At 41.7% G+C, this 26,551-nt stretch overlaps 1 protein-coding gene across 5 annotated transcripts in view; it reads right to left on the bottom strand.

Annotated features, from left to right (window-relative positions):
• Positions 1-9,869, bottom strand: part of COX10 (cytochrome c oxidase assembly factor heme A:farnesyltransferase COX10) — a 155,994-nt gene extending 146,125 nt beyond the window's left edge. Inside the window, exons 1-5 of one of the 5 annotated variants that reach the window (XM_073312016.2) lie at positions 9,743-9,869; positions 9,100-9,274; positions 7,863-7,945; positions 6,396-6,520; positions 4,349-4,673 (exon numbers count right to left, since the gene is read on the bottom strand). In XM_073312016.2, coding sequence (XP_073168117.1) covers positions 4,349-4,673; positions 6,396-6,479 — 409 coding nt within the window. In that variant the 5' untranslated portion in view covers positions 6,480-6,520; positions 7,863-7,945; positions 9,100-9,274; positions 9,743-9,869. The remainder of the gene's footprint in view (positions 1-4,348; positions 4,674-6,395; positions 6,521-7,862; positions 7,946-9,099; positions 9,275-9,742) is intronic. The other 4 variants (XM_073312015.2, XM_073312017.2, XM_073312019.2 and 1 more) reach the window with 4 other exon arrangements.
• Between the last annotated feature and the right edge of the window lie 16,682 nt (positions 9,870-26,551).

Genomic DNA, 26,551 nt, shown 5'->3' with positions numbered 1-26,551 from the left:
TCAGATTAAATAAGAAACAAACTGTGCACTCATAGGAAATGAAAGATAAGAAGGAGACCTATTATGGTGTTTCAGACATAAGAATATACTCAAGGGAACTCTAATCCTATATTATTTTTACATTGTTCTTCAATTTCATTTTAATGTGATCTCTCTCTATAAACCTTGATATCTGTATTTATAGTGCTACATTCTTAGTGCCACTTTATGCTCACCTTCCACCAAAAAATAGTTGAAACAATATTATATATATATATATAATAAAAATAAAAGGTCCAAAACAATTCAGCTAACCAATCAATTTTCTATTTTTGTTTTGGTCACCAAATAATATGGAATTTTGTAAACATATAGACTTGCAGATTTAGCACCAGACGCCATTGGGGGGGAAGAGGAGAGGAGGAGAAAAGGTAAAAAGAATGGATTTCTACTTTAATTTGGGGAACAATCTGCTTGTCTTACTACAAATATTAATATAGCCCTAAGGAAAACTAGTTTTCTTTACAGCTTATCTATCAGAAGAAATTCCCCCCCCCCTAAATTCTCACACTTCATTCATTGGAATGCTAAAGGTAACAGTAACATTAATGCTGCAGGACTGACCAGTGTGTTTTCTTTGTAATCCTAGATTTATTTGGAGTAGGCATAAGTAGGTTTTATTGCAAATTACAACTTGCACATTAAAAGAAAAAACATGCCTTAGGAGCTTGGCTATTTTAGAACAGTAATTTGAACCAAATGTTATCATTTAATGCAGAAATTAAAATACAATATTACGAACTAGAGCAGATTAGGTTAATACTACATTTTATAACTGAACATTTGTAAAACACTTGCGGGGGAGGGGGGATAAACTAAAGTAGCAGTTTATTTGTTTCTCTTCCTTGTAGCAGAAAAATAATTTGCTAAAAAGATACGGTTATTATGCTGTGTGTCTTTGATAAGACAATGGTAAGTGTTTTAAGAATCACAGAGATGAGAACTATTTTCTGACAGACATTACACAAAATATATGTAGGATCAACAAAATCTAAACATTGCCAACTGATTTATCTTTGATAAAGCTCTTAAATTCTTGCCTTAATGCAGTTAAGACCAAATTCTGCTCTCAGATACAACTGGAACTTCATAAAAACAAACTCCATTGAAGCAAATGGACTTTTCCATTAGTGTACTTGTGAGCAAAATTTTAGCCTACTTACAGAGCCAGGGACAGAACCAAGGTCTCCCAATTCCCAGTCCAATGCCCAACATGCAAAGGACCAACCCAGTGCAACAAAGTTCTGAAGTGCCAAATAAGTTTTACAAAATTCTATTTCAGACATTCGTTTAAGAAAGAGACAGGGTGAGCAAGATGGACATCAGAGTAGGTGCATTTTGCAGACTAGACTAGATTAAGTCTTTAAGACATGACAGATAACTTTCTACAGTGCCTAGAACGCATTTTGAAAGCTACCTCAATAATCAGCTCAGTGTGTGACTCTGCCCAGGAGAGTACTTCTCAGACATATGCACTGATATGTTTGTAAAGAGACCGATGAAAATTTTAGCTGCAGATCAGACCTATACTAGGTTTAAAGCATATGAGGAAGGCAAATTAGTTTGAAGTATGTGGGTATTGACGTGCCTCTCTTTAAGACTCTAAAGGAGACTGTATTATGTGTATTGTGGTAGCTCCATGAAGGACCTGTCAAGAATCAAGGCCTCATTCTGCTAGGCATAGTACAGATCTGCAGTCAAGAACACAGTCTAAGCCCCAAGCATCTTACAATCTAGATTGGAGAATTACTGGTGAATTTCACATATCACTGTTATTTACATATCCATTTTGCAGGTATTTGTTAAATTTCATTATAAACATTTGGCCTGTCTTCCCCACCAAAAGAACAATGAGTTTAGGCATCCTTTTGCCAGTACCCCAGCCACTTTCACAATTAGAACTTGTTCCCGTGTAACACAATAGTGAGCTAATAGTGCATCTCACACTGTACCTTTAATTGGGGTGGCGGAGAAGGGGAGGGAACACCACTAAAAACGAAAATTAAAAATTGAATGTTTGTTCATGTTCTTGCCCAATATGTTTGTAACTACTATGCATGTTAATTTCCATCTGTAATCACGGAGTTACTATTCATTAAATATAACCTTGAGGTAAAATTTAAAAAGATGAGATTCAGCTTAAAACGTAGTGCTGCGCTTGTGTTACACATTATATGGGTTTTCTCTTATTACCCCGCCTTCATGTCTTTTTCTCCTTTCAGTTACTTATGAATTGGGGGACAAAACTAAAAACAATGCCATCTGCAACTTTCTTTTGTAGCTCAGAAAAAGCAGGAGATGGATGCATTAGCTTTGCAGAGTGCCAGGATGGTAAAATGCAGCTGTTCAGACATCAGCCAACAGAGAATGAGCAACAAAAGGAAAGAGGAAATCTAAATCAAAAAAGTGGATTACACTACAAATAATTAAAAGCTCCCTCCCCGATCATTTTTCATGGCAAAAACTATATATAGAAATATGAATCTTTTACCATTGTGAAGGCATAGTTCCTAATGACAGTGGCATCAAGGCTAAAGTTCACATGAAACAGGAGGGTAGAGTAATAGCTAAACTCATTTCCTTTCAAAGGTGATTTGCAGTTCTTAATACAAACACTCTTTACTTCAGCAGTAGGGAAAATCAGGCATGGGGAAGGTCCCTTTTAGTATAATGCAAAATTTGTTTGTTATTTTATACTCCAAAAAGTAGAAATAGAAACTTTGCAAAAAAAGTATGCAAGATATTAAACTAATCAGAACTTCATAGATTAGTTCCACAGAGGCACTATGTCATCTGTAACATGAAAACAGACCTGGAATAATTTACATTCTCAAGAATCAAAGAACAGCCTGATCAACAGCCTTGACCCAGCTCTCTTCAGTTTAGAAAATACATGAAAGCACCAGTCACAATAGGTCTCTGCATAGATCATAACACTCTACTTCACCCCTTTATTTATTTATTTTTATATGATGTCATTTAGTCTTGCCATTTTAATATCCCGATATTTGTTTCTGGATCTATTTCAGAGTTTTAACTGCCTTCAATTTCAATTACTAGTGTAGGGCCCCAAGCTTCTCAAGAGATGCCACTTAAAATAATCTCACTGAAGAGATAGCAGGAAACTTAGCTATCCTTACAGAGTTTAAAGATCCATGCACAGAAGGCATTATAGAAGCTCAAACTATTACTACTAATGAGCAGCAAGAAAATAAAGCAACCACTGTAGTGAAAGGGGCAGCATAACCGAGGGCTACAAATAGGCTGTGTAGTCATTTAATATTTGTAAAGAACTCTTAGATCCTTGTGAGGCATTAGCCAAATCGCTTCACTCTGAACATTTGTTTCCTCCTGTATAAAACAGGGGATAATGCACTTTGATCTACGTTTGAAAAGTGTTTTATAAATGCTATACATTACTATTAGAATAATAAAATATTGCTACTCAAATGTGTCCAAGATAACAAAAATGATACATAACGATAACAGATATTTAACAAGCTGTTTCCTTTGCTGGTTTGGAGAACGAAGAGTAGAGTTTCACTGACTTTTGAAATAACATTTTATTTTAGGAAACTAAGTTGATGTCACTTAAAAACTTTTGCCAGATAAGTTATGGAATGTATCCACATTACTACCTCAATGCTTTTAACATGAGATTGACGAGAACCACTGCTAAACTTAAAAGACAAGGAGACCAGATAGCATAACACTGATAAGACGTGAAGAGATAGGGCTTTCTTTTAAATATTTAATACAACCATTGTAAAATTCCACCATAGCCTAACAAGTGTTTCCCCTAAAATACAGAATGGTTCATATCAGTATGAGATAAAAAAACTGAAATAGCTCATACAGAAAATATTGATTACAAAAAGATACCATCACTATAATTTATTTTGCCTTCTTCTGGTGATAGATTTAAGTTTAAGTGAAACTTGCTGTCCATAGACCACAAGCAAGTGCTCAATGGACTACTAGCAGTTTGTAGACCGCAGTTTGAGAATTTCTGTTCCAACTGTATCTCAAGCTGTGGTCTGAGAACTGCTAGTAGTCCACAGAACATTTGCTTGTGGTCTATGGACAGCTAGTTCATCACATGGTGCTGGCTCCTTATTTCAAGCAGCAAAATTTGATTAAAAAGGAACTAAAAATGACATAGGTACATTGCAGTGATCTGTGGGATAACGATTGGGAAGGAAGGTGTCTATGAGACCAACCTCTGTTTAAAATGTGGACCACACTATTAACAAGATTGAGAACCCTGAATCAGAGAACCTGCATGATACTAAAAAGTTACCAATAGTACCTGTAAGTTTGATTTTGGACAAACGTGCCAAAATTCCTGGTAAATCATCCAGTTGTAGCTTCATTTCTTTCCATTGTTTTTCTTCTTTGGATTCTGCTCCTACAGCTGTTGCCAAGTCTTCTACAACTGCAGCTGAATTCACTTCTTTGAACTCATTTCTGTTCGAAGTCTCAGACAAAGGTGGGTGGAGAGGTGAAACTGGTCTGATCTCACGTATAACTGTTTTTTCTTGACCCAAATGTTTTTTCTGAAGGAAAGGAGGTGCAACTGGATCTGACTTTGGTTTTGCTTGCTGACTGAGGTCTTTGTTGTACTGTGTTACATACTAAATAGAAAAATATAGACTAATCTGAGATATTTTTAACAGGAGAGTTAAAAAGCTTTTCCTATCAATAGTTTGCTATTGACAATAGAAATAAATAGTACTATTACATTTTACTGCTATATTTCTTTTATGATTAAAGAAGAGAATTTCATGGTGCTGATATTGCTCAGTTAGCCTGCAGTTCAAGTGCTCACTTCATTCACAGAAGGGTGTCTGCAATTGCACAATATACAACAAAAGCAGCTTCCAATTCATTGCTGCACAAACAACATTAGTTTAAATTCAGGGAATTACTTCAGGCCTAAATAAATTTTCCCTTGCAGTTTCAACTGGAAATATTCTTTACTACTTCTTGTTCTAATCTGTTGGGTACTGTTTGTTCTACAAACATTTGCTCCACTTTAAAGCACGTTGAGGACACGTATCATATGGACACGTGTATATATAATCTGATGTGCAATTAATCTCCAATTATTAGAAGTGGTAGGTGTCCTATGGTCTTTGTAAGATACAGTCAACTGGTTCAATAGTCAGAGAAAGATCTCTAAAAGATAATCCCTTACCCACTAGAAATTATCTCCCTCAATTTAGTTTTCCATCATCAATTCCTAATTTCAGTTTAGTTTACTTAAACCTGCCAATTTTAGAGAATATTTGAAAGGAAAAGTATAGAAAGACAAAGACTAGAAGGGTGTTATTGCACATGATGCTTCATTTTTCCAACTGACAACAAAGAGGCTGAGCTGCAATTAAGTTTTCTATTGTGTTTTTTGCTGTATTTACAGCTCCTCTAGAAAGTGTCACGTAAACAAAAAAAACACTTAGTTTTTCCAACCCCCCAACTTTCTTGTCTAAAATGTTCTATTTCAAATATACCAAGCCAAATATACAAACAAGGTGTAGGTTTCAACAATCTGTGGTGCAATACTTGTACAACTGAGTAATAGAGATGACTAAAGGGGCTTTCTGGGGTTGGTAGGGAGCTTTTCACCTCTGAATGACTAACCTGAATGCAAGCCAAGTCACTAGCAATAAAAAGTCTGACAGTTTGGTGACCCACATGTGGAATGAGTTATGATCTCACTCTGGTCCCTATTAGACAGATGTCCAAAAATACCACCAACATTGGAAGTATCTGGTCCTTTCATGGCAATCACAGCAGACACACCACATAATAGACATAAAAACTGAACTATCATCCAAGCACTAGAGATGGTCCTTGCAAGTCAGGGTTGCAGCACATGAAAAGGGACAGTGAGGAGAATTTTGCACCACTACTATCCATTATGCATCTGTTCTGTGAAGAGGAGAGGGATTTCCTTGAGCTGTCAGTGACAGTTATAGCTTTGTGATATGAACAGCTAATGCAGTGCCTATTTACATACTACAGAAAAAAATAACCTATTACTTTAATCTATTCAAGACTTCTCTCAATGAATTAGGACATAAATTAAAAATTCTGCTTTTCCTTTTGCACATTCACTCTATTCCAAATATAAACATTTAAGAAACAAGCCTGACTTTATACTTTGCCCTCAAAAACTTTGGCAGAATTAAATCAATACGTTGAAGTTTCAGAATAAATCTTTTAAAAAGAAACACACTACTCCAGAAAACAAGTGCCATATACCACTTGTAATTGGTAAACATTTTAATTTCCTACGTAGCATAAGGCAAAACAGAAAAATAGTCAACGTGGAATAAGACACTCTCTTGACTTACCATTCGTTTGAGGAAGTTAAGGTGTTGAAATGTAATCCATCTTTTATTGGCTACTCCACAACAATGCATAAACTTGCATGGCATTTGCCGTACTGCTGGTTTCGGAAGGTGCCAGACAAATAATCCTACACAGAAAACAGAGAATGTTTGGATATCGTTTCTTCACAGTAAGGATTAGAAACAAACCCATTTGCAATGCTTACTGTCCTCAGCACCACACAGCATTCTTTAGGAGGGCTACGCACAGGTCCTACTGAGCTTGTAGAAATGGTAGATAGATAGATAGAGGAGCTGAGTATTTTACTTTCCAGCCCCTCACCGAGTTAGTCTTATAACTTTTTCCCCTATTCCCACCTCCATATGCTATAAATGTATTTACCGAGACACACATAAGCAACAAGCTGGAACATTTGCTTAGAGCAAGTACTTCACATAAAAATAGCACTAGAGTTAAACAGTCACATTAACAGGAATTTTATGCCAGCCCTAGTGCATATCTTTACAACTGATCTTAAAAACCTGAGCTAGTCAAGTGTGTCATCTAAAACCACCATAAAAGGGAGAATTCAGTTTTAACAATGTTTATGAATCTGGTGTGTGTGTTTTACATATCCAAAACTACACACAACAAGTCTATGGACCAATTACTAGAATTGTAGGTTCTGGGGAATATACCACCTCATGATTTCGTTAACAGGAATTCATCATATTGTTGTGCAAGTTACTGAGAAAAGAACTACATAATCATTTTTATTATTTCCCATTGACTTTCTATACATAATGAGGATGCTTTCTTAAAGGAACACTCAAGTAAGTAGTTTCTAGGTTTTCATGGCAAAAAAAAAAAAAATAAGTGTTATTCAAAAATGTCAGAAATAGCTTGTTTGTTCTTCTGGCCAGGGAGAAAGACTGATAGTTGGAGGATTTAAATACATATTTGCAATTTTTAAGCCAAATACCACAACAGCATGTCACTGCATGAGAGCAAGAAAGAGAAAGGGATGGAGATAGGTGTACTTTATTTGAATTTTCATCAAGAATGTTCTGTTGCACCACTACTTTAACCACTGCACATGGCAATTCAGTTGACAAAGCCTTGTTTGTTTTAACTAAATTCACACCTTTTCCAGACTATGCCTCATTAGTGAATATCTTTGCCATATCAATAATTTCTGAGTGAAGGAATCAACATCAAGGCCATAATCCATAATAAGAGTACAACTACTTGCTAAATAATGTTTCTGTATAATGTGTTGCTAAAACTGTCCATTGTACCCCCACTAATATTGGCAAGAATTTTTTTTTCCTTTTGCCTCAGACTATGTCTACACTACCACGGTAAGTCGACCTAAGCTACGCTACTCCAGCTATGTGAATAATGTAGCTGGAGTCGACGTAGCTTAGGTCGACTTACCATGGGGTCCACACTACACTGGGTCGATGGGAGACACTCTCCTGTCGACTTACCTTACTCTTCACGTTTGGGGTAGAGTAGCGGTGTCGACTGGAGAGCGATCTGCAGTCGATTTGGCAGGCTTTCACTAGACCCGCTAAATTAACCCCGGTGCATCAATCCCCAGAACGCCGAGAGGCGGGGGGAGAGGGGTTGGGCGGGGGGAGAGAGAGAGAGAGAGAAGAGTGTAGACATAGCCTCAGAATCTTTTTAATAAAACTACATGTATATCACTAAATAAGCTATAGTTATTTTAGGAGATTGAGGTGGTAGAGTTAATCTATAGCAGCAGTTCTCAAACTGGGTCAGGACCCCAAAGTGGGTTGGGACCCCATTTTAGTGGGGTCACCAGGGCTGTCTTAGACTTGCTGGGGCCCAGGGCCAGAGCAGAAGCTCAAGCCCCACCGCCCAGGGCCGAAACTGAAACCTGAGGGCTTCAGCCCTGGGCAGCAAGGCTCAGGTTAAAGGCTCCCTGCCTGGGACTGAAGCCCTTGGCCTTCAGCTTTGGCCTCCTCGCCCAGGATGGTGGGGCTCAGGCTTTAGCTTTGGACCCCCACCTGGGGCAGTTGAGCTTGGGCAGGCTCAGACTTTGGTCCCCTCTCCTGGGGTCATGTAGTAACTTTTGTTGTCAGAAGGTCATTGCAGTGCAATAAAGTTTGAGAACCCTGATCTACAGCGCAATCTATAGGCAAACACTGTTCTCAGAGAAAGAAGTCTCTGTTTATGTATTCGCTATTATTTGTACTGCAGTAATACTCAAAATCCTCAGTCAGGACTGACATCCCAGTGTACTTGTCCTATATAGACAGAATCCCAGTCCCAAAATATTTATAATCCAAAACCCTGATCCTGCAAACACTTACTTAACTGAATAACTTTACACAGGTGAGCAGTCTCAATGGGACTCACCTGCATAAAATTAAACACATATGTATTTGCAGGATCAAGATGTAAAAGACAAAATGATAAACAGAAGGGGAAAAGGATAAAACATACAAGTAGTTACTGTGTAATAAGCATATGATGTTATTCAGGGTTTCATTATTGTTTTGGTTTTTTAAAAACACACAAATCAGCTTTGCCCAACTGTCCTCAATCAGCCCAATATTTCCTGTAAATGTAAAAGCAGATCTCGAGGAAGGATTTAGAAAAAGAGAACACAATGTCTTTTCAGGTCAATATGAAAGTGACAGGATTCTTGACAATCCTGCTGTTGCTTACAGATTTGCTAATAGCAGCAGTGAAACTTACTAATGTCAGGCTGCAGCTAAAGGTAGCAATGGGATCAGAGGAGGAGTTGTCTGTCTGCAGACTCAGCCAAAGGAATCCATCTCCGATCACATCTAGAAGATTTTCTCTGCCACTCTGAGAATTGTATTTATTTAGCGAAAGATCGACTCTACAGGAATTCATGGCCCAGACCCCCCTGTTCAACGGGGACAGACGTTCATTAAGGGTGGGAAGTTCCGAGTCCTGCTGTAGGAGAACCCAGTACAGACAGCACCAACACACACACACCCGGCTCCAGGCCCCACCCCTCCCAGAAGCTGCTCTAATCCACTGCCCTCAAGCTACTTCCCTGGCCGGGGCATCCTCCCGTCCCAGGGCTCCCAAACGCAGCCCCAGGGACATGCACCGTAGGGGGAAAAGGGAGACGCTTGAGGGGTGATGGGTCCCTCGGACCCCGGCAATGGGGGTGGGGGAGTTGTCTCCTCAGACGGGGGCAGCCGTCGCCCCCCTGACAAAAGGTCGGGCAGCTGCGAGCCCCCCGTGGGCGCAGGGCTCCGGCGACCCTTCCACACCCCCCGCAAACCTCTCCCGGCTCGCTCCCGGGCCCGCCCTGGGTGAAGAGTGCGGAACGGCGCAGGGTAGCGGTGCTGCCCCCGGTCGGTACCTGTGAGAGCCCGGGGTGGGCCGCAGCGCCAGGCCGCGCTCATAGCCCGCCGCGGCTCCTCCCGCTTCCTTCTCCCTTCACCGCCTGGGCGCCGCCATCTTGACCGGTTCGACCGCCAAACTGCTTCCGGGTCAGCGCTTCCGGGGCGGGGGATATGGGTCACTAGGTGAGGGGACGGCTGCAGGCCGGTGTGGAGCGGCTGGGCCGCAGGTAGCCTAACCCGTGTGGGATGGCGGGGCGCCCCGGCACGGACAGGGATGGGCACTTGGTACCCAAGGTCGGGAAATGGGGATGCTGGCCGAGTGGGCGCTGGCATCCTGTCCGTCAGGGCAGGGGCACTCTGGCGTGGGCGATTACGTCCAGACACATAATGCACATGAGAAATTCGCTCCGCTTTAATTTGAACCTGTTTTTAAATCAGTTTAGTTCAAACAAATCCCCTTCAGTTGAAGAGTATCTTTTTCAGTTTAGTTAATACCAATTCCTCACTAACGCTGAAATAAGCTTGGTTTAAAACCAAGTAAGTGTGTTCACACAGCCTTTTTACAGCAGTTTAAATAAGAGTTTAAAGATATGCCTTTAGTTAAACCGGCGCAATGTTCTCATGTAGACTAGAGAGTTCTCTTCCTCATCTGCCAGTGGGGGGAGAATAGAAAAAGATTCGTGTCTTAGTTACATTTGAAGTTGGTCGTAAAATAGGAGACCTGTCTAAATGGCAGTGAATATAGTGAAATCATACAAAAAGGGAACGACAGCGATGAGAAGCATGTGGGGCAGATAAAAGGAGACTCAACTTGGGAAAATGCAAGGATGTGGAGAAAAGTTATCCAAAACATAGGGACTGCCTACTACTCTGTGTTTGTACAGTGCTTAGCACAGTGGGGTCCAGTTTTTGGTGGGTCCCTAGGCACTTCCGCAATAATGATGGTTAATAAAATCTTCATGGGGAAAGGGAGACTTGGAAAGCAGTATAGCTGAAAGGCCGAAGGCAACGGAAAATTAAATATAGTAATTATTATAAACATGGGTATGGTAACAAATAAAATGTGTTTTATAAGAGACACACATACACGTGTGTAACATAATAAAAACCCAACAAAATATCCAGGATTGCTGCTACTATGTTCAGTTTTGACCTGATGTCTATAAGTGAAATGGATGTAACTGCTGAACACTAGCATATTTGTTAAGAGAATAGATGGGATGATAACACATCATTTTATATAACATTAATGATAAATGCATTTCATTCTTGCCTTCCTGCACTTGCTGAGTTCCTTTGAACAGCCAGCGCAGATGTTCCCAGCTCCCCTGCTCCTGAAAAAGAGACAACTGATGAACAGATACCATACACAACTAAAGTGCAGATCTCTATATCCTTGGCTGCATTCCATACTGTGCATCCTAGCAAAAGTCAAGCGGCTCCATACCCCAGTGTTTTTCAGGGGATCCATTATACATAGAATATAGGACTCCATTTTGTACACATTGGTTCAATATATATATCTATTTTATGAGAGAATTGTCTAACAGTTCATACAAAATGAGTACCAGGTCACCTTTCCAGCAAGCTTTGGCTTTGTATCCACCTATCACTGCTGAAGGCAAGAATTACTTTAGTGCATTATATAGTTTGCTGGGGTGGTGGTTTGTGTGATGGGTTCCCTCCCTGGGGTGCCACCTGAAACTGGGGTACCACCGAGCCCCCTGACCCAGCAGCCTGGGCTTTCTCTCACACTGTACTGCTGTGACAAGTTGCAAAGCCCACCAGCCTGCAGTTTCACCACCATTCACACTGGTAGGAACACACCCAGCTGCAGTTACATGCAGGTTCTCTAATCACCAGCTTCCCAGCCTGGGACCCCAGAGCAGTACTGTCTGCCCTGGTCAAATCTGGCCAGTATATGGGTTTGATACCCAGACTGCGTCTCCCTCAATGTGAAGAGAACAATGCACACTTGTGCTAACCAAGCAGAGATTTTCCCCAAGCACTCCAGTCAAAGATTACTGGTTTAGATTAAAACAAAAACTATTAAAATCTATTATTTATAGTTAATAAGTGACTATGAATGATAGCAAACAGATCAAAGCAGATTACGTAGCAAATAAACAAAATATACTAGATAGATTGGATATGAATAGCAGATTCTAACCCTAAGAGATGATACAAACTGGCTGCACTTGCTTTTCCATTTGGAATCCCCAGGTGTTTCATACACAGGCTGCACTTGCTTTACACTTGCTTTACAGGTTGGAGTCCCCAGGTGTTTCATACACAGGCTATAATTCCCTTTAGCCTGGGTCCAGCACTTCCCCCAGTTCAGTCTTTGTTCCTCAGGTGTTTCTAGGAGTCTTCTTGTATGGGGAGTAAAGAACCACAGATGATGTCACTCCCTGCCTTATATAGCTTTTGCATATGGCAGGAGCCCTTTGTTCCCAAAGCTTGGTTCCCAGACCAGTCTGTGGAAAAATACTGACATCCCAGGATGGAGTCCAGCAGCATGTGGCCTCCTCACATGTCCTTATAGAGTCATAGCAGCCATCACTCTAAGGAATGCTCACCAGGTGAGAGATAAGCTTCTAAGGCCTATTGTTCTTTCTAATGGCCCATTACCCTACATAGGCCCTTTACAACCAGCTATTTAGACTGAAAGCATCTTGTCTAGTGGGCATTACCCAGGTGTAACTACATTTGAAGTACAGATACATAGTATTTATAACTTCAGCTACAAAATGATTCATGCATATAAATAGGATAATCATATTCAGCAAATCATAACCTTTTCAATGACATCTCACATGACCCATCTTGCATAAAATGCATCATAATTATGCTAACTATATAATATTACTATGAAGAATATCGTGTGCAGTGTCACAGTGTGATTAGTAGTTGCATCACAAAGTTCGTTGGTGTAAAAGCTGCATTACAAACAGCCCACAAGGTGCTGGGCTGTTCGTAATGAGTAAGAGTTCTGGGCGGGATCTCAAGCTTATTTCTCATGAAGAGGCCTCTAAAGTCATACAACCTTCCCTGCTCACAGCATTACCAGTGAACTGCTTGCCTCCTTTATCACTATATTTTCCTTGGCCATATCCCTAGAGTCATCATCAGTAAATACTGCAGGTTTACGCTCCGTCTATAGTCATGAGGTAAGAGAGTGCCCTGGAATTTGAAGAGGTGACCACATTGTGTTCCCTAAAGCAATTGAGCAATGCATGTTCAAAAGCATCTTTTGCTTGGGGGGATCCAACCGATGAGAGTTTAGTCAGGGAGTTGTGAGACCGGTGGGAGCTTCTACATTTACACTGGCTCAAGAGTTTAGAATTGGATACTAAGCTGGTAGTGCTCTGACTTCCTGGTGGAGGACAAAAAGGAAGAAGCTGGGAACTCTGAATAACCTTTTTTCCAGCCTGGAGTCTGTTGGTTATTCTCACATTCCTGAAATCATAGAAGAGACTGAAGTGTTGAAATGAGTCTCTGTTGAGAGGCAGTAGGAAAGACTTTTTACAGTCATAGGATAGATAAGGAAGAGTAATAATTTTTCAGACTAATGAAAGTTCTTTAGTATAATTCTCCTATGTATATATAAAGTATTTTTTCTTATGTTTGATTGTGCATATACATTAAAACTTTGGTTGGTAAATCCGTTATCTGTAGATAATTAACCCTTTGTTTTTGTTAGCCTGATGAATGATCTTCTTTTTAATCATATTTTCTTTCACTTTGTGTTGTATAATAATCTAAGATAATAGTTCTCAAACAATTTCATATCTGAAAGCCATGGGTAAAATTTTCAAAATCAAAGTGATTTAGGAGCCTATGTACCTTTCCCAAAATTACTTAGACACTGAGGACCCTAAGACTTATTGAAAGTCAGTGGGACTTACATGCCTAATCATTTATGAAAATAAGACAGGCTCTTAAATCACTTAGGCACCTTTGACAATTTTACCTCCAGGAACCTATGTTCATGGGATTTAGCCTCCTAAATGCCTAAGTAACTTTTAAAAATAGAACTTGGGTGCCTAAGTCACTTGGGTGATTTTTAAAATGTTACTCAGCATCTTAAGATACAGCTCTTCCTATGGACCATTTCCTTCCTATTGCTGGCCTATACTATTGTTCTTGGTTACACAAAAAAAGTCATGTTAGGACATTATTCAGGAGATAAGATGGAAACAAACTCACTTTAATGCAGTGAATATACCCCCAGTTTGTAACATTTATTTCCATACTGTTTAATTTCTCTCTCTTACAGGTAGGACTTTATAATTTTTAGGAATGAATCTTCTTACCATGTGACCCCACTGTTCTACTTACTCCATGTCACTTTGCAGTTTGGGTCTGTCCCTCTGTGTGTTTGCAACTCTCTGTTCTTCGAGTCTTCCACAAATTTATCACAGTTACATTTTCATAAAAGAAACACCCAGAAAAGAAATACATGAAACAGCCAAACAGGGTGTAGAGAGATGGTTGGTTTTAGTTCAGTTGATCAAAAAAATAAAAATAAAAAAAAAGTCTGGTCTGGGATATGGAGGATAAGGCAGACTTTGAGGTAGTCAGATCTCAGTCCATTAAGTGCCTTGTAGATCAGGTCCAAGATTTAGGACCTGATTTTCCACTGCCCTGTACCTTGTGTAGTAAGTTATACCATGGCAAAGTGGGTGTAAAGTGCTAGTATTCTAATTAAGAAGCATTGTACACCCAGGTACATGGAAACAGGGGGAACAAAGAATAATTTCTCTTGATGAAATTCTGAGGATAGTTTTAGGTAGGCAGAACATAATACCCAAACATGGAACTTAACCAACCGACCTACTTTGCAAAAACGCCCTAGGATTTTTAATGGGCATGATCATCAAGCCCACAGTGTTACATCTAATCTGAAAGACACTGCTGCTGAATACTGCGCAGATTACATGGCTGGCTACTTTGGGTCTGGTCCTACAAGGTGCTGAATGCTTCTAAGAGGTGATGAGTACTCTCATTCCCATTATTAAAATGGAGGCTACTCAGCATTTGTAGGCAGTGCTCACCACCTTGCAGGCTCAGATCCTTAGAGCCACATTGTAAAAACAAAGATATAAATGCATCTGTCACATGTTTTTCAGTGTACCACTTGGAGTGGATTAAAGTAGAATCCTGTACTGCTGCTAGAGTTCAAGGTCAGACATCATTTCAGGGATAGGCTCTGATTTTTGAGGCATCTGTAATTTTCCTAACTAATTGCTAAGATGGGCAATTGGTTTTGCATGTATTTTTGTCTCTCTGCAGTTATAAAATAAACAATACACCCTGAGGTACTTTTCCAGGGTGATGCCAGGGGGAGGATTTAACCACGCGACTCCCATTAACGTTAATTATAGAGCACATATTAACAGCGTTATACAATCCTTTTTCCTATTAACACAATCATAAATTTGACTGGTGGTGCTTAATTAGATCTCAGCAGCAGAATGCAATTGCTTGATACAATAAAGGGCACATTCATGGAGATGATCCATTATTATTTTCCATTAATCTCCGAATCTCTCCCACTCTTGCTCCTGAGATATCATACCAACAAGAATCCTTGCAAGATTGATTTGTTGTCAGAAAATGATTTAAAGACCTACTATAAAAATATTATATTTTGCTTGCTTCATGGAATATGTCATTGATGTTGTAACTCCACAGAGACTTGATGTACTTTCAGATAGGGAACTTTTAAGACCTAGTGTACTATAAATAGGATGGCATCCCTCTGTTATTCTGGTAACCTTTATAGATCATTTCAGAACTATAACTATCATGTAATTTAGTTAAGTAATATAATGTGGTAAGCTGTGCTGTAGTTTTGCACAGTTCAAGAACCTATCTGTGTGGGACCCCACTGCTGCACACCAGTGTGGGATTCAGTCCCAAAATGAAGGTCACAAGGCATATTAGAAACACAGAAGCAGAAGATGAGAAAAACCAAGATACCACTAAAGCCCAAAGGTCCAGCTCCTCAAAGATGTTTAAGCTCCAGTTAGGAGTCTAAAAACCTTTGAAAGCGGGTTTGGCTCAGAGCCTCAATCACTGGAAATTGATTGTGTACTGTATGCCACCTGATCTGAACAGATGATCCAGCTGAATACTCCAGAGGGAGGTGAAACAGTGCCAAGTCCCAGCCAAGCTGCCTGTAGGGAAAATACTTCCCCAGTTAGGCCCTGATCCAGCTCCTACTGAAGTCACTGTGAAGACTCCAACTGATGATAATGGGCATTGAATAGTTACTTGGGTTACTTAAAATGATGTTTATTTTTCCCTGAGCATAAATGCAATTTCCCAACGTTTCTATCTCATGAGTCAGCATTCCTGATGTAAATGATGTTTAACTGCACCATCTTAAAACATAGCCCGGAACCAGCTCTTATTGAAATCAATTGAAAAACTCCCTTTGACCTAAGTGGAAGTTGGATCAGGCCCCCGTATGAGGTTCCCTCATCCTTTATTAACTGTCCACCAAATGACTAAGGTGGGGAGAGGTCATTCCCCAACCATTTCAGCGCAAAGCACAGTTGAAGATCTATCTGAGGAAAGGTTTCAGAGTAGTAGCCATGTTAGTCTGTATCCATAAAAAGAAAAGGAGTACTTGTGGCACCTTAGAGACTAATCATAGAATCATAGAATATCAGGGTTGGAAGGGACCTCAGGAGGTCATCTAGTCCAACCCCCTGCTCAAAGCAGGACCGATCCCCAATTAAATCATCCCAGCCAGGGCTTTGTCAAGCCTGACCTTAAAAACCTCTAGGGAAGGAGATTCCACCACCTCCCTAGGTAACGCATTCCAGTGTCTCGCCACCCTCCTAGTGAAAAAGTTTTTCCTAATATCCAACCTAAATCTCCCCCACTGCAACTTGAGACCATTGCTTCTTGTTCTGTCATCTGCTACCACTGAGAACAGTCTAGAGCCATCCTCTTTGGAACCCCCTTTCAGGTAGTTGAAAGCAGCTATCAAATCCCACCTCATTCTTCTCTTCTGAAGACTAAACATCCCCAGTTCCCTCAGGCTCTCCTCATAACTCATGTGTTCCAGTCCTCTAATCATTTTTGTTGCCCTCCGCTGGACTCTTTCCAATTTTTCCACATCCTTCTTGTAGTGTGGGGCCCAAAACTGGACACAGTACTCCAGATGAGGCCTCACCAATGTCGAATAGAGGGGAACAATCACTGACTCACGATCACTAATATTATGCTCTAATAAATTTGTTAGTCTCTAAGGTGCCACAATTACTCCTTTTTATGAATACAGACTAACACGGCTGCTACTCTGAATGCTCTAATAAATTTGTTAGTCTCTAAGGTGCCACAAGTACTCCTTTTCTTTTTATCTGAGGAAAGACTTCACTGGAGGCTTTAAAGAGCCAGATCTGGTTTACATGCGAAACATGCACCCTCCCGAATGGTGAGATTGAGGGATTTTCAGCACAGCTACCATCACTCCAGTACTACAATTTATTTGTCTCACAGACGATGATTTTCCAACAATTTTCCCATTGTGCATTTTTGTTACTTTTTCTTTATTTCATTTTTTGGAGCCCTTGTACAAGAAGCACCACAACTTGCGTAATACCAGCTTGTTTGGACAGTTGTTCTGCCCCAGAATGTGTTGAATTCAGCAAAAATGCCTTATGCTGTCATGATAGCGGCACCAAACACTATATAAGTGCAAATGACTGACTTGCAAGGGTAACAGCACTCCTGAGCCTTGTTATTATGCATACTGATGCTATTATATAATTGATCGAGGGATTTCATAAATTATTCTTTTAATAGTTCTGAGAACACCTAAGGTCAGATTAGGAAAAGCTTTAATGCTTACTTAGTCTGCTGAAGTGACATTGTTTCAAATAGAGACCTGGTAGGGCTGGGAAGCAGACTTGCAGTTACACAAAACTTAGCTGTGTGATACATACTCAGCCCATAGTACCTGGGTAGCAATATTTGTTCTATCTAAGCACGTTTATTTTTAAGTACAGTGAGAGCAGTTCTTGTAAATAATGTATTTCTTTGCGACATTTTCTTTTCTTTTTAAAAGTGAAGGGCCAATGGCTCCAGTGCGGGGCAGGCTTGCCTTGTACAAGCGTCATCCACACAGCTCCACTAATACATTTATTGCCTTGACCTGCATTGGAGGGCGCACAGCCAATCTAGCCATACTGCCTGGGGCTGTGGTCTTCCCACATCTCACACCCATCTAAGCAGGATTAGGACTTGGATTCATCCCTAAGGAAGAGCCAACATGCTGCAAAAAGTCATGCTGGTGATTCAGTGGTTGGCACTCTTCCTTTTGAGTCAGTGCAACATAGTTTTAGGGGGCACTGTGCAGCAGGCTGCATTGCCCCCATTCAGATGAAAAGTATAATTGAGGTCTTGACCACTCAAACTGTTTTATCTTACACCTTCTCACACCCTCCTGCTAGTTGTTTTTCCTTCTGTGCCCTGCCTCCTCATCAGGTAAGTGTCACTTTCTTTCTCCAATTTACATCACCTTTGAAAGTGGCCCTTTTATTTAATACACTGGAGTGTTTTCCAACATGCTAAGCTCATCTCTAGCAATGTCTCTTTTAGAAAAGGAGTGAGAACCTTCAAACCTTCAGTATTCCTGGTCACCGTGAAAAGTGGAATGTTTATATCCTTCTCATTTTGTGCAGGGGCTGATTTAGCTTCTGGGAATGAAGTGGTGTAAGAGAAACATACCAGAGACCCCAGTGGGTAATCAAGCAGGATACTCTCTTAACTCAGTCACAGGAACTCAAACTCACAGGATAGACTGTGCCTTTAGACTCACCCTTAGCGCAGAGTAGGCTGCATGAGTCCCCAAGGAGCTCTTGGAGGCACAGTGTCTCAGAGATGCTCTTTGTTCTGAGGAGATAGTAATTTGTTGCTGTAATTTGCTACAACACTAGCAAATTACAATACCCCCTGCATTGGCTTAGCTGCACTAGCTGGTGTGGAGAGTACACTAACTCCACTCACTGCCTGTCCCTGCTCATCTTTGCCCCACTGCCTGCCCACTTGTTCAAGCGTCGGGGGTAACCAGGCATGCAGCATCTGCTTACTTCTGAGCACCTGACTCTAAGGCCTTGTCTACACTACAGAATTGTTGACTTAAGTCAATGCAGTAATTAAAAAGGTGGTTGATGTCCATGCTTGCTCCTGTCAGTGGTGCGGGTCCTCACCAGGACCACTTCCACCAACTGAAGTGGGGCACTGTGACACTGACGGAGCCAAGCAGCCCTGGGGCTGACAGCTTCAGCTGTAGGCATGGGCTCACAGCTGGTCTGTCCCCCACACTCCAGTCCCTGCACTGATAGCCCAAGTTCTCAGCTGGGTATGGGCTCACAGCTTTAAGCCCCTACCTCACCCCAGGCTGACAGCCCAAACCCTCAGCTGGCACCAGGCTCAATTTAACAGTAGGGAGCCTACCAGCAGTGAAATTGACATTCTTGTCAGTTTCTTTTTATTTGAGCTCCAGCTGGGGGAGCTGACAGCTGGAGACCTTGAGCTCCCTGGCTGACAGCCAGAGCCAGAGGGGAAAAGTGAAGTAATAGCATCAATGAAACTGACAAGAATGTCAATTTCCCTACTGGTAGGTTCCCTCCAGTGACATTGAGCCTGGTGTGGGCTCACAGCTCAGGCTGTCAGCCCTGGGGTGGGAGGGGAGAGCTCTCGCTGTGAGCCCACTGCCGCCTCCCAGTGAGGGATTCAGGCGTGGGTGAGAAGCTCCGCTGCCTCACAGTGAGGGATGGCAGGGAGCGTCCAAGTGGCAGCCAGGTTAGTGCTATCCTTCCACAGGAGGCGGCAGCAAGGTTTCAGGCTGTCTGCACTGGGGCAGGGTGGGGGCTCACAGATGTCCGTCCAGCTTGGGGCTGACAGCCAATGTAAGTAACATTGTGTCTATAGAGACACTGTGTCACCCTAACTACATTGACATAAGCACTACGACTCTCATGGAGGTGGAGTTGTTATGTTGGCGTAGTGGGCCCCTTACTTCAGTGGAAGCAGCACTAGCGAATAGACGCTGACATAATTAAGTCAACATATGCTGCCTTACGTCGACTAACTCTGTAGTGTAGACCAAGCCTAAGATTTGGGTAGCCTGGGCAAGAAGGTAGAGTGAGTTCTTACTCCCCCATCCCAGAGTGTAATCCAAGTCACCATGGTCACTCCCACCCCTGCCACTCCCTTCCCATTCATTTCTGAAGTCTCTGGTTCTATTGATAAAGTGTCCTTGCTCCTTCTTCTAGCAGCCTAAAGTAATTTCTTGCACCTACAAGGTGGCATTTCTGCATTAGCAAACCATTGACCAATCCTTCAAAACTCAGAGTATCAGGCAATCATGAAGCCATGCAAACAAATACCTGCCTTGCTAGAATCAGTCTGACAGGAATTCAAACAGGAAGAGATTTGTTTTTCCTTGTTACTTTCTATATATTCAAGTTCGTTTTCTTAATAATAAATGCAGGGTATTCTCCTTCTATATATACACACATGCAGACATGTAAACAAGCTAAACTCTGATGTTCTTCATCTAAGAACTATTGAGATGCGAAAATTGCTCAGGAAACATTGGCATACTGAATAGTCACTCCCCAAATGGGATTCTGCCAGGAAATGCAGTGTGTGTATATTCCCTGACTGACTTGATTGTAGGGGTGCCATTACTTGAAGTTTCAATGGGCAGTTTTATCCCTGCAGCACCTGTCTCCTCAATCCCCATTTTACATATGGGAAACTGAGGCAAAGAGAGGCTAAGTGACTTGCCCGGGGTCATGCAGGCAGTCTGTGGCAGAGAAGAGAACTGATCCTGGTCTCCCATTTCCCTGACCTGTGTCTCATCCACTGGGCCATTCTTCCTTCCCTGGAAATATACTACCAGAAAGCGGAGGTATATATTTTGTTTCAGGGAGAGTGAGATAAGCAGCCTATAGAAAAACCCTGATGAGATTCACAACAGGTGAGACTTTTTTTTTTAAAGACAAGTTTAAGACACCACTAAATTATCCCTTCTGCACCCGTAGAGACAAAGTAGGATTCTTCAGATGCAGGGCCTGATTCTCATTTACACAAAGGGGCCCCTTTACATCAATCTGGCACTGTAAAAGAGCCTTAAAGTGGTTGTAAGTTTACTCTGAACCCGCTTTACGGTTCATTTACACTGCAATGTAAAGGGGCCTGAGTATAAATGAGAATCAGGCTCTTGATGTTATCTGAACTCCCACAGCATATTTTAAATGCGCTGACTCCTCTTGATAGTTCCATATTCAAAGAGTTAAGTTTTGCAAACATGCTTAGCTGGTAATGTACAGCATGTGCATCCCTAGGGCGGTTTTCGTAGTCCATCAGGCACTTGTTAACACACTAACCCATTCATTTTTTTTTTTTTCATAAATTTGTGGTGTGTTGGCCACAGGCCAGAAGCTGAGCTGGGAACAATATTTATTTATAGCTACACACAATAATTCATGTCTGCCCAAATCTTGGACTTTCCACTAATCCACGCAGTATTTCAAAACATTTGCAGTTCTCTCAACCGATTAGCTTTGGCTTTGCTTGGCTCTAGGTAGTGGAAAGAAACACTAGACACTGAATGCTACTGAATACTTTGATTCACTGATAAAGGGTGAAGTTTCTTTGCTGGCTGTTCTATCAGGCCATAATTTTAAGATTCTTCAGAGGTGTAAAGAGCTCTCTTTTGTGCCTTTGTGAGTAATACTCTATGGCTAGTGCTTTTTTTGCAAGAGGAGGCTTTTCTTCCTGAGGCTTTCCAAATTTTGTGCTGCACAAGGAATGACAGTTTTGTGTGCCACTGAAACAAACCAGCAGGCTGTGAATACTACTTCTTTGGGAGTCTGATACTCTCAATAGCAACTACCATTTGGAGAAGAAGATATGCTCTAGCTTTGTGGACACTAAGGAATCAATAAAATCAGCTTGAGGGACCAAGAAGAACTTTCAGAGTAGTAGTCTCCAGTCATCGTGTTATGCTAGGCAGGACATAATATTTGGTGCTTGGGCTGGAAAGAACTGTACAGCAGTGTGTGAAGCCACGGAAGGGAGATTTAAAAGTGCACTCCGTTCTCCAATTTTCAGGGAGGGAGGGAGGAATAAATGAACAGGAAAGGGGCCAAGAAAAAATAGAATCGTGCAATGATGGGAATTTAGGGCCAAATTCAGTCTGGGTGCCAACAGGTGCAATTTCCCCTGAAGTTAATGCTTGCACCAGAACTGAATTTGGTCACAGTCTTCATAAGACTCTTGGACCAGTGGGAGATAGGTTAATAATAGACTTAGGAGACTGGTGATGGTTTAATAATAAGAACAGTGACCTCATATGTAGCACTGAGCACTTTTCATCCATAGATCTCAAAATGCTTTACAAAGGAAGTCACTGTCATCACCTCCATTTTACAGGTGGGAAATTGAAGCACAGAAAGGGGAAGTGACTTGACTGAGGTCACCAGCAGAGCCAGGAAAAGAACTCAGACCTCCTGAATCCTAGCACCGTGCGCTGACTGCTGAGCCATTTATAGACCTTTGCAATTGGATTGGACAAAGTACTAGTAAGTATCGTGCAATTCTGCACTGGAAGGGGGAGGTTTAGGAAATGACCTAGTCTGGCTTTTCCATCTGTGATTCACAGACAGCCATATTCCTTCCAGCAATGAGCCAGCTGCTAGAGAAGGTACCTGTCACTACTTGATGTTACGATACAAAGTAAAACATTGAGTGCTGGCTTCTGAGGAGCATGAGCCAATAGCACCAGGTCGGCCTCTATATGCCTTTCTGGTATGGCAGTAGGCAGGTCTAGTACACTTTTAGAGAGAGAGAGGCGCTGCGAATGGATTACTTGATTTCTTTATTCTAAAAAGTCTTCCAGTCAAGGGCTAGATCGGCAAATGGGGATGTTTTTGTAGAGTAGAGACTTTACCAAAGCAGTTGCCTTTTACATTAGTTACAACAGGCTTGGGGATTGGAATCCTTCTGCCAAAGTTCTTCCCCCAGCATATGGTGCTTCCCCCAGCCAGACATACGTGACCCAAGCACCTCTTAATGCCAACTGACATGGAGTTGCAGAGGGGTTACAGGTATCTCCTGATTCTGGTATGTACATTCCGGTTCACCAAGGAATGTCATACGAGATCTCAAATGAAAGTCGGTGTCATACTGGTCATCAGTATAACTGTGCAATGTATGTATGGGTGCTATGTAAGGAGTTGTGTGTGTATATACTGAAAATATATTCTTAAAGACTGTATCAGAGTATTAGGCAGATCTACACTAGACTTTTGCTGACGCAAGTTACATCGGCATAAAGCCACCTCAGTTGATATATCGCTTGTGCGCATGCATGCTTGGCTCCTTGAATCAGCGCACATATTCACCAGGAGTGCTTGTTTCGGTGCTCAGTGCAGTGCACAATGGATAGGTATCCCAGTTTGCAACTTGCCACTGTCCAGCACACTGTCTTTTGGGAAGTTTTGGCAATACCTGATGGATTAGAAATGAGCCATGAAGGGGTTACTGAGCCTGCGGGGTCAGGTTCCCAGCCTGCAACTTTCTCCACCCCGTAATGCCATTTCTAGCCCATAATTTTGACACCCATTTTGAAAATCCCACAACCCCATGCAGGACTTATCACTGTCCACCATCTCTGACAGAAGCATGGAGGCCTGTACAGCTCTGCAGTATTGCCAAGAGCATTGCAAGCACACCACGCATAATCCTCTGGTATTTGCAGAGCCGCAAGAAGAGCTGCAGGGAACATGACAATTTCCTGGAGGGCAGATTGCTGGGTGACGCTGCGAGAACCAATTCAAGATCGGTGGCGGTGTTCATGGAGCAGCTGTAAATGGGGGAGCGCCTCTTCTGGGCCCGAGAAATGAGCCCAGAAGTGAGAAACGGTGGGATCGCATCATAATGCAGGCTTGGGATGACGAGCAGTGGCTGCAGAACTTTCAGCTGGGCAAGGCTCCATTCCTACATCTGTGTGCTGAGCTCACCCCAGCCCTCTAGTGCAGGGACACCACAAAGAGGGCTGCACTGACTGCTGAGAAGCTAGTGGCGATCACATCGTGGAAGTCATTGGGAAGTCATGTTGCTATCGGTCATTGGGAAGTCATGTTGGAGTTGGAAAATCCACCATAGGGGCCATTGTCATGCAAGAGTGCAGGGCTATTAATCATCTTCTACTATTCAGGACTATGACTCTTGGCAATGTGCAGGACATAATCGATGGATCTGCACCATGGGGTTCCCAAACTGCAGTAGAGCAATAGGTCGCACATATATCCCTATTTTGGCACCAGACTACCTTACCCAGAGTACCTCAACAGAAAAGGCTACTTTTCTATGGTTATATAAGCACTGATGGATCACTGGGGATGCTTCACTGACATCAGTGTTGGCTGGTCAGGGAAGGTGCATGAGGCTCACATCTTTAAGAACAGAGGACTGCTCAGAAAGCTACAAGGAGGGACTCTCTTTCCCAACTGGCAGATTATCATTGGGAATGTTGAAATGCCAGTAGTGATGCCCAGCCTATCCCTTGCTACACAGGCGGTCCCAAAAGCACCAAGGAAAGAGTCAAGTACTGGCTTAGCAGGTGCAAAATGGCAGTTGAATGTGCTTTTAGTAGTCTGAAAGGATGCTAGTGTTGTTTGATCACTAGACTGGATCTCAGTGTGAAAAATATCCCAATGGTTATAGCTGCCTGAGGGGTCCTGCCAAATATCAGCGAAGCAAAGGAGGAAAAGTTGCCACCGAGGTGGAGGGCTGTCTGCCAAGTTTGAAGAGCCAGCCACAAGGGCTATCAGAAGAGTTCAGTGCAGAGCTATGTGGTTCAGGGAGGCTTTGAAAGAGCACTTCAATAAAGAGAGCACAGTATACCAGAATGCATAACTGGGGCTATCTGCCCCTACAGTTTGGGGGCCTTTTAGGAATTGTGTGGTTCTTGGTACTCATCTATGAGTAGAACACTGACAATTCACCTATTTTTGTGGTGCTTGCTGTACATTTGTGATTATTACACTGTCACAGATCCTGTGAAGTGTGTCACAGTGTACAACAACAAAGTAGGTGCTTTTGCTACTGCCAAGTATTCTGCAGCATATGGTGGGAACTAATAAAGATTATTTTCTAAACAGTATAGAATTCTATTGAGTAACAAGCACTTCAAAAATTATGTGCAAGTTAAAAGCAAACACACTAAAACCTTAATAAATTTATGGAATAGAGCTTAAAGAAGGGGAAGGAACATTTTATGTTCATTTTAGCTATACATGTATCAACTGTGGCTCTCACAGATCAGCATATGTGAAGCTGAGACTGTCCTTAATATCTCCTGGGGTGGAGTGGTAGGGGAAGGGTTGCGGCCCCTGATACCATGTGGGATGTTGAGTATAAGGTGGTGCTATATGGTCAGGAATGGTCTAGATAATACTTAGTCCTGCCATGAGTGCAGGGGACTGGACTAGATGACCTCTCGAGGTCCCTTCCAGTCTATGATTCTATGATACCTGGTGAGTTACTGCACACAAGCTTGCTGCTCAGTACCTTGCCTTGTGGAGACTGCAACAGTGCAGTGAAAGTGCAGGTTAACAAGTTACTGCATGACAAGTTGGTATACTCTAGATTCACACCCTGGCTTGCCATACAATAACTCATTGTGTAGACAAGATAGGTCCTCTATTCCCCTCATAGCACTTCTCTGCACCTGCTCACCAGCACAACACTTTGCCTTCTTTTGGCTTGTTTCTTACAGCAGATGGTCAATATCTTTTATTCACCCGTCCTATGTACACTTACGAACCTGCTAATTTTTTTTTTCCAAAACAGGCCAAGATTACTTATTCATGTGTTAGTCTAGGTCTTTATAGCCACATTTTCATTTCCAGCAGACCTTTAACAATTTTCCCTGCAGTTCATGTTCACACATTGAAAACCAAACTTTAATATTTTAAGGCCAATTTTTTTCAGTCTTGCAGATGAGACCAAAGTTTAAGACAAAGTTAATTTATGTGCAGAAGTTTTGAAGGAGTTGCATCATTAATGGCAACTTTATCTGAGCTGAATTTCACTAGTGCATGGTTTACATCTCTCAGGAGACCTATAGTACTTTAAGATTAAGGAAGTTTTCTGAGTTTTTTTAAAATCCTCATAAATGTTCTTTTCAGAATTGTGCTGCAAACAAATCCTTTGTTTATCATAAACTTTCCCCCTGTCTTATTTCACTGTATTTTGTGCTATTATTTTAAAAATATAATTTAATACTTGTGCAAAGTATGGGAAACCAAAGTCTTATGAGGTTGGGAAGGAATTTTCCCTCGATAGAATTTTAACTAGGAATCTTTTTAATGTTATTATTTGCATCTAGATACCTCAACTAAGATCAGGACTATACTGTGCTAGGTCCTGTACAAACACATAAGATATAGATGCTGCCCTGAAGAATTTACACTCTAAAGAGACAAGACTGGGTGGAAATAAGGAAGCATTATTATCCCCATCTTACAGATGGGGTACTGAGGCACAGAGAGATTAAGGCCCATATCTGCAAAGAGGCTTATGCATTTCAATACTCAGTGTTACAACACCTGACTTTTAGGCAATTAGAAAATCACAGTAACAATGTTGTGTTCTACAAGGCGGAGTTGGGCACCTAGACTCCCTGTACAATGAATGGGCAGATTTAGGTGTCTTAGCACATGATCCACAAAAAGCCAGCATACTAGCGAGCCCATTGGAGATGCCAACAAGAGCGGTATGTGCTAAGCCCG

Source organism: Lepidochelys kempii, chromosome 14, assembly GCF_965140285.1.
Source record: "Lepidochelys kempii isolate rLepKem1 chromosome 14, rLepKem1.hap1, whole genome shotgun sequence".
In the NCBI taxonomy this organism is placed as follows: Eukaryota; Metazoa; Chordata; order Testudines; family Cheloniidae; genus Lepidochelys; species Lepidochelys kempii.
Note: the sequence above shows the minus strand (reverse complement) of the source record. Positions and strands in the feature narration are given on the sequence as shown.